At 44.7% G+C, this 8,559-nt stretch overlaps 1 protein-coding gene across 12 annotated transcripts in view; it reads right to left on the bottom strand.

The window, feature by feature from the left end:
- Positions 1-1,042: 1,042 nt before the first annotated feature.
- The window catches only part of ep400 (E1A binding protein p400), a 30,538-nt gene continuing 23,021 nt past the window's right edge, over positions 1,043-8,559 (bottom strand). For all 12 annotated transcript variants that reach the window (XM_074638679.1, XM_074638680.1, XM_074638682.1 and 9 more), the window contains 15 exons: positions 8,436-8,483; positions 8,198-8,334; positions 6,956-7,012; positions 6,780-6,858; positions 6,441-6,617; positions 6,293-6,338; positions 6,107-6,213; positions 5,712-5,913; positions 5,482-5,615; positions 4,750-4,980; positions 4,421-4,595; positions 3,336-3,490; positions 2,958-3,116; positions 2,779-2,856; positions 1,043-2,125 (listed from right to left, as the gene is read on the bottom strand). In XM_074638679.1, the coding sequence (XP_074494780.1) occupies positions 1,817-2,125; positions 2,779-2,856; positions 2,958-3,116; positions 3,336-3,490; positions 4,421-4,595; positions 4,750-4,980; positions 5,482-5,615; positions 5,712-5,913; positions 6,107-6,213; positions 6,293-6,338; positions 6,441-6,617; positions 6,780-6,858; positions 6,956-7,012; positions 8,198-8,334; positions 8,436-8,483 (2,094 nt within the window). In that variant the 3' untranslated portion in view covers positions 1,043-1,816. The remainder of the gene's footprint in view (positions 2,126-2,778; positions 2,857-2,957; positions 3,117-3,335; positions 3,491-4,420; positions 4,596-4,749; positions 4,981-5,481; positions 5,616-5,711; positions 5,914-6,106; positions 6,214-6,292; positions 6,339-6,440; positions 6,618-6,779; positions 6,859-6,955; positions 7,013-8,197; positions 8,335-8,435; positions 8,484-8,559) is intronic.

Below are 8,559 nucleotides of genomic sequence, written 5' to 3'. Positions count from 1 at the left end.
TCTCCTTAACTGCACCATGACAGCTCCTGTGCTCTGAAGTCTGCCAGCTGTTCCTCCCTTCCAGCTTTAATAAACGTACAGGGCCTCTTTTTGTTTTCGGACCTTGATGGATAGTTTTTCTAAATATAAATAAGAGAGGTTGGGCACAGGGATGGAGTAATGTCCAGGCCAAAAGGAACCAGATTTGCCCATCTGTTCATCTCTCGGCCCTCTCTTCCACCTCACCTCCCTTGTCTCACTCGTTTAGCGGTGAATGTGGACCAGCCAACGAGTGCCAGTGGAGAGAGGAGTATATATGCACTAAGGAGCAGATGGGAAAATTTCAATGAGCTGTAAACTCTCAGTGTAGTAGTGGGCCTTTCTTCAGAGAGGCTGCAGGGTGATACTGATACAACAGTGCCCCCTTGTGGCATAATCTGCATCCCGTTCGCATAGCGAGCAAACACAAGTTATTTATATATGTGCATTTTTAGAGATGTTCTCATTTTCCTGATTTAGAAAGTGAGCATGCAAAGGGCAAAGACCGAAAGACAAATAATGTCGGCCGGTTTAATCCTCGACTCCTTCGCCCTCGTGTCTGACATATCTGCCAGAGTCAGCATCCAGCCAGGCCAAGCACAGTGCTGAGAGGGGCTTTCTAGTCTCCGCTGCCTCCCTCCGACTGTGGAAAACCAAAGATGCTTAAGATGCAGGATCGACTGCGTGCCAAACCACAACGTTTGCTTTACATTGGACTCAGTTTCTGTTTTGTCAGGCATTTTTTTTGTCCAGTTGAAACCTGCTGGTCCAGATCCAGCCTGCCTCCAGGACTTTTTTTTTTTTTTTTTAAATTAACGTTGAACAAACAAAAAAAAAGGAATAGCTATTAATACAGCACAAGTCATCAAAAGATTACAACCTCCAGACTTTGTTAGAACAACCAATAAAGTCCCAGCTATAAATACTAGGCTGCAAAAAAACTGTATTTTCTGCGTTAGAAGAATTCACAAGATTTCCAAGTACTTACAACGGATTTAATGAAAAAAAATGAAAGGAAAAAAGATGAATTTGTGTATAAAAACAAAACACTTTATTACAATTAGGCTGAAAAAACCCAATGAAAACACGACTACTTTACAAGTACAAATGTTTTTCATTGATATTTACAGTTTTTTTTTTCCTTTGACATCAATAAAAAAAGACAATTTATGAGAAAACACAAAATACTAAGTACATGTTTACAGTGTATTTGCTGCAATAAAAAACAAATGACTAAAGGAACGTGCATTATTCTCCATTCAGTATCTATAGACAACACGGGAATTAGACATAAAAGGGACTATTTATGAATACACTTATTCTAATGGACAGCTCATTTCCCGATGCAGAATTACCCATAAGCCTCAGCCTCAGATATCCGGTGAGTAATAATATAATCCTCATTTGAAGTTGTGACTGTTGGGTCTGTCGTTTGATGTGTTGGGCAGTAGTTGTGGGGGAAAGTTGTGTTAACGTCAAGACATTTCCACCTTTTATGACACAAATAAAGAATAGACGTAACAATGTCGACTCAGTACAGTGAAATTATGGATCCCAACGGAGTTATGAGCAGCAGCGCTGTGCTTGATCTGCCAAAATAGTTTTATGTGAGCAATGAAATGATTCTGTTGAACACAGTTATAATCAGTTTAAGGTTAGAGATGGTTGGGGTGAGGTAAAGGTTTGTTGTGATTAACAATGTCTCTGGCATCAGCTGCTGTGGGATCCATAAGAACGCTTCAGCACATCTTCAGTACTGCCGCATCTGTACTGCAGGACAACACTTTCAGTTCATCTCCTAGCTGCTTCCCCCGCTGGGCTTGGCAGGAGTTTTGGCCCTGATGCCGCCCTGGCGAGCTTGACCCTTGGTGGTCTGCTGGGGCTGAGCGGCCTGCTGCGCCGGGGACTCGGCGGCAGAGGGTGTTGCAGGCGGCTGGGCGGGGCTGCGGGGAGGAGGCGTCTGGATCTGGGGCGAGGTGGCTGCGGTCACCACCTGCTGCTGGATGATCTTCTGCTGGACCACCTGGGCTGTCGCCGTCCCGGCCGGAATCATCTGAACCTGAGCGGACGTGGCTGCCTGGGTCAGAGTCACAGTCTGGGCCTGGATCTGGAGAAAAAACATTTATACGTCCTGTTTCAGAGGTTTGATGTGATCCATTCCACCAGTGTTCATCTTGGCAGTCTTAGTCTTAAAATGAAAACGCCTTTTTAGGTTTATTCCCATTTTAATCATTTTCATAGCTTTAGTCGACGACAACTCAAAACATTTTAGTCAAGTTTTAGTCACGGAAAAGTCCTTCCAGTTTAGTCTGAATGTTTTCTCTCTTAATTTTTTTTTTAATTTAATCTTAGTCCTGATTGGTCATCAGATTATACTGAACATTTCTGTCATTTCATTTCACATAAAACTTCTTATTATCTGATGAAAAACACAGGTTGAATGATTAAGAATGCAGCTTTGCAGTTAGTTTGAATCCTCCTGAATGACTGACTGCGCTCATAATAATGCGCGGTTCAGTCGCTCCCACCTGTTCGTTATAAGAGCCAATCCGCCCACCCAACATGTAAAAATATGAGTTACTCAACCACCCGAACTGCCAACTTTATGATATTATAGTGGCAAAATTGTCAGGATTGAGATGTGAGACAAGAAAGACGGAGACAAACTAAACGCCGCCGCTGCAGCGAGTTAACCACGCATTCAAGTAATGAGCCATACAGAGGTTAAGATGCTCAGCCTCAAACCCCTTAAACCCTTACCTGCTGAGAAGAAGACACGATCTGTTGAATATTGGCCACGGTGGGTTGCTGCTGCACTATTTGCGGGAGCTTAGCCACCTGATAAGAGAAGTAAACAAGAAAATCTCACATCAACACACAAACCCAGTGTTTATCTGCAAATATTTATTCTGCGGTGGTGACTGCCGCTGAGGATGTACCTGGATTTGTTGGGCTCCAGTAGGTTTCTGAGCCTGGATGGATGTAGTAAAGAACTGGGTCTTGATTCCTGGTTGGAGCTGGGTGGTGGTAGCGTAGGTCACCTTCTGCTGCGTCTGGGCTGGCTGGGCTGCCTGCACTGTCACCTGCTGGGTGCCCATCTAAAGGAAATAACACAGTTACTACAGTTACTCCATTCACTTTATCTCCCTATTAGATTCAGATTTCTACTGAACTAACGTACTTAAGCACACCCAGCTAAACAATACTAAATGTAAAACTTGATATGCTGTATTTGTTGCTTCTGTTGTGGACAGAGATTGACAACAGTCATCAGTTAACATGTGAAAGCCTAGTGTCTGTTGGTGTGGCGTGTTTACCTTCTGTTGTACAGTGGTCTGTCCTTGCTGCGGCTGCCCTGCTTTCTGCTGAGCTGCGGCTGCCGCCTGAACTGCTGCCGCCTGCTGCTGCTTCTTCATCTGAAGCAGCTGCTGGACCTGCATCTGAGGGAACGACGGCGTCAGCACAGGCCCACCTGACAGAGAAGAGAAAGAATAACATATTAGAACTAGGGCTGTCAAAGTTAACGCGATAATAACACATTACACAAATTCATTTAATGTCACTAATTTCTTTAACGCAACTTGTGATTTTTAGGTCGTAGTGGACTCAGTTTTAAAGCTAGAGTGAAGATCCATCATATGAAACTAGAAAAACCTAAGGAATCCATTGGTACCAACCATGTCATACCAGCTTGTCGCGAAGGAGGTTAAATAACGCTCCAAACTTGAGCAAAATTTTGGCGAGGAAAAACTGGCATGGCCATTTTCAAAGGGGTCCCTTGACCTCTGACCTGACTGATATGTGAATGAAAATGGGTTCTATGGGTACCCACGAGTCTGCCCTTTACAGACATGCCCACTTTATGATAATCACATGCAGTTTGGGGCAAGTCATAGTCAAGTCAGCACACTGACAGCTGTTGTTGACTGTTGGACTTGAGTTTGCCATGTTATGATTTGAGCATATTTTTTATGCTAAATGCAGTACCTGTGAGGGTTTCTGGACAATATGTGTCATTGTTTTGTGTTATTAATTGATTTCCAACAATAAATATATACATAAATTTGCATAAAGCAAGCATATTTGCCCACTCCCATGTTGATAAGAGTATTAAATACTTGACAAATCTCCCTTTAAGGTTCATTTTGAACAGATGAAAAATCTGCTATTAATTTGTGATGTCACAAAAAGGATGTCCAACACAAATGATGCAGACCCAATCAACAACGAATACTGTTGCCTGTTTTGATTTGGATTCTAATCATAGATTGAGCAAGAACAGGCATATGGTTATAATAACAACATAATTACAAAATTAGCTCATCATTTAGAACTGTTAATTGGCTCGTAAAGCCCGAATGGACGTGAGAAGCAACAATCAAGTCAAAGTTTTTTAACACACCTGCTTTCTGGGCCTGACCAATAGCCACACTAATGCCTGCTACTGTGACTGGCAGTGTGGTGACGCCAGCTGAGGAGACCACAGCCGGCACAGAGACCACAGGAGGCTTTGTGAGGGTCACCTGGGCCGTCTGTCCTGCCTGGGCCTGAATCTGACCCTGAGTGGGCACTCGAGTCTGTGAGAGGAAACACAACCAGTATTAGTGCTACCACAACCTAAACCACTAAACCAGACCTATAGTGCAACATAGCTTTCTCACTTACAACTTCTTCTACGTGTTGCAAATTCTGTATTTATGTAAAATGAAATGATCCTTTTCACAGTCTTACCAGTCTGGCCACCTGCAGGTTAGCAACAGTGGTGCCGGTCAGCACGGCTCCGGGTCTGGGTGCTGCCACAGCTGCTAGCTGGGGATTGGCTTGGGCGGCCTGTGCAGGCTGCACCTGGGTGGCCTGCTGGGCTCCTGCAGCCTGTTGGCCCTGGGCTGCTGCCACTGCTGCAGCGACCTGCTGCTGTTGCTGCTGCAGCTGCAACTTATGCTTGTGCATCTTTAACAACTCCTGAAAACACACAGATTACCAGTTAAAGTTAATTATACACATTTTGTTATTATAACCCTATAGCTGTACTAAGAAGTGTACAATGTTCTACTTTTACCTTTACTTACTATCTAACGTTACTTTTGACAACAATGTCTAAGAACAGAACATGTACAAAGTGTCTGCTAACCGTTTACTGGTGACTCAACCGAGTGCGTTGTGGTTGCTTGTAGTGACGACAGTTGTTGAAAACACGAACATGGTGTCCTTGTAAAAGCCTTCAATTTGACTTTAATCCATTTTAAATACATTCTCATCTGTGTTTATTATCTACGCCTACGATTTACGTAAGTTACTACGAGTAACCACGGACGCTTTCGGCTGAAAGTCACCAGTTAACACGGTTAGCAGACAGTAGAGTCACTACGACTTTACACCGCAGTAATGGCGGTAGCGCTAGATTGCAGAACACACAAAGCGGATGCAGGATTCGTCAATTGTGTAAAGACGCTGGTGGTGTACCTGTGGTTTGCCTACAGCTTTGATCTGTGGGGAAGCAGCCTGCTGCTGTTGGTGCTGCTGCAGCTGTTGCTGTCGGAGCATCTGCAGGTGGGCTGGGGTGAGAGTCTTTCCTTGAGGCAACTGCATACCTGCGGCTGGATGGAGGACAGCAGATAAGTCAGATGTGTTAAACAGTAACGGGTACATAAAGGATGACTTGTCAGAGAAGAAGCCCGTGTTGAGTTAAGTACCTGATGTGACCTGAGTGACCAGCGGGCGAGTCTGTGACTGCACCGGGCTCAGAGTGGTAGAAACTACTGCGGATGCTGTCACTGGGGTAACGGCTCGAACACCCTGGCCCGTAGCTATGGCGACAACCTCGGCGGGGGCAGCGGCAGCCGTGACGGCCCTCTGTTGTGCGTGGACCACCTGGGCTCCAGCTGCACCGGCAGGCTGGATCGACAACAACGAAAACAGCAACACAATGAGCCAAGGCTCCAACACTTGTCGTGATCATTTTGATTACAGCGTGTAGTGGGTGAGCATTCTGCTTCATGCCAATCCAACGGCTATTTGCGTCATGAATTCCTGTAAATCAGTAGGTGGCTGCGTTAAGCCAGAGCAGTGATAAATGAACATGACTCACAGACAGGGTGCCTGATATGACTGGAGATGCCAGGCGTTTGTTGGCCTGGAAGGGACTTGGAGGAACTCCAGCTACTGTGTTCACAATCACATTCCCCCCTACAGTGGCTGGAAGAAACAAGAGAGATGAATTAACTATTGGAACACCAACAGCTCCGTAACGTGAACCATGTGTGAGTCAGCGTACCAGCCTGGATGGTTGTGCCCACGGTGGCGTTTTTTATGGCTCCAGCCTGAAAAACATGAACCGTTATGTGTAAGAGCCTTCACTGGGTAAAGTAGCTTGTCTCACTAAACGTAGAAGACTATTGTTTGGAGGGTGTTTTGATTCTCACCAGAACAGCTGCGTTAGGCACAGCGGCAGCTCCGGCCACTGTGGCAGCCTGAGGGACCTGAGCCTGAGCCTGGCCAGCAGTGGGAGTCTGCGCCTGGCCCGGTGCAGCCTGGGCCTGAGGAGTTCCAGCCTGCTGCTGCTGGGCCAACTGCTGAGCCTTCTGCTGCTCTGCAAGCGCCTGCAAACACGCACACACACACACGATGCACAAAATTTAACACAAATGCAAACATGTCAGTAAAGATGAAAACAAGCACTATTTGGATCTGACAGTGGATAAACACAAAGCAGGTGCTCCACATTCACGCCAATTGCCGACAGTTAAATTGTCGACAATCACCTTTTTCTCCTTGGCAATCCTTTCAGCACGTTGGGATGCCACCTGAATGGGAGGCAGGGGCTTGTCGTAGCTGATCCCACTGAGGAAAAGTAAAAACAATGTTATACTTTGTTCTTTATTTCTAGATTCAAGGTTTAGATGTAGAATAGTACAAAAATGGCGACATTAAAACACACCTTTCTGCCAAAACCGAGGCATGTTTAGGATTCTTCTGGAATGGATTCATGCCGAGCCTGTATGTAGAATAAATGAAATCAATACATTTAAAAAGGACACTATTTTCTAGATAGAAAAAAAAAACTTTTTTTCAGTTTTCAGGGCTCCAGAATGTGACTAAATATTTTCATTGGTCGCACCGGTGTGCTTGACATTTATCATGTCTGTCTCTGTGTGTGTACTACTGATTGTTTTTACGTCAAGACAAATTCTGCGGTGCCCGTTACACCTGTCCCCGGCCCTGAACGGCCCAGTCCAGACCCGACATCACCGGCGGAGGTAACCACTCCACCAACTGTTTGTCTCCCCAGTCCTCGGTAAAATGCCTAAACCCGCACACGGCACCGGGTTCATTTCATAAGTGGGGAGGGCAAAAAGTGTGAGTGTGTGTGAGGGAGACACCGTACATTTAATAACACAAGACAAGTTGACCACTATTTTCTTCTCTGCTCCGATGATCACCAAACAGCTGATCTGCTCTGAGCACATCGCTCTGTTGCTTGAGCATACTCAAAGTGCACACATTATACTACGCTACTGTTATACTAACGTAAAAATGTGGATGCCTGACGGTACCGTAGGTAGACTGTTTGGGACACAGTACACTCACTATATTTTTCCTTGATAATGCTAAATTGTGAACAACAGTTTGTGTTGAAATGGGCAGGACAAGAGCTAGTAAACGGAAGGTGCAATTTATTTACATTATGATGCGTTCAGGCTCTATTCAGTAAAGATTTGTATTGGGGGAAGGTAAATTATAACGTTATCATGATGTTTTCAATGTAATCTCGTAAAATGTAGTTTCTGGCGAGAAACTTGAATAAATCCAGATGTTTGAAGGAGATGTTTTCACAACAATATAAAATAGATAATAGAGAGGGAATTATGACCTGTTACACTTCCTAACTAAAACCAGTATGCAAATAGTAATAAAGGAGTGTTTGTTGAAGTACCTGGCATTTATTGTTTTACTTTTGTTTTTACCGTGGTATCGAGAATCGTGGGATTTCACTGGTATTGGTATCAACTATTAAATTTCTGGTATCATGACATCCCTAGTGTCGGCCTATGGGAACTGACAAAACGCTTAAAACGTATTATTGTGGCGCTACAAGGCGCGGTGACAATTTTTTGGGGGCACCTAAATGATGTGCTCGAGTGCAACTAATGTTAGGAAACAGACAATCATCAGTACTCACAGTGGTTTGATTGGTGGGCTCCTCTTGCTGGCGATGATCTTCATGAGTTCAAAGCGGCTGTTGTAGAGCTGGATGTGAGTGGCGTTGTCATCCTGTGTGTAGATCTGACAGGTCCTTAGAGGACGGCTGTTCTTAGACTGAGCGTGTACACAGACACAAACAAACACAGAACAAAAGTTAGGCCAGGAACTCAAGACCAAAGAAACATTTACCAAATACAAAGGCCAGGATAGCGTACCTTGTATATGCTCTTGGTTTTCTTCTTGGGGTTTGCCTCATACACCAACTGGAAAAAGTTAAATACATAAATAGAAGGTGAGTAAGCCTGTTTTACAGCAAGGTAGGTTGACTCTGCATTCTCT

This window comes from Sebastes fasciatus, chromosome 6 (assembly GCF_043250625.1).
Source record: "Sebastes fasciatus isolate fSebFas1 chromosome 6, fSebFas1.pri, whole genome shotgun sequence".
Taxonomy (NCBI): Eukaryota; Metazoa; Chordata; class Actinopteri; order Perciformes; family Sebastidae; genus Sebastes; species Sebastes fasciatus.
This window is presented reverse-complemented; position numbering and strand designations above follow the sequence as displayed.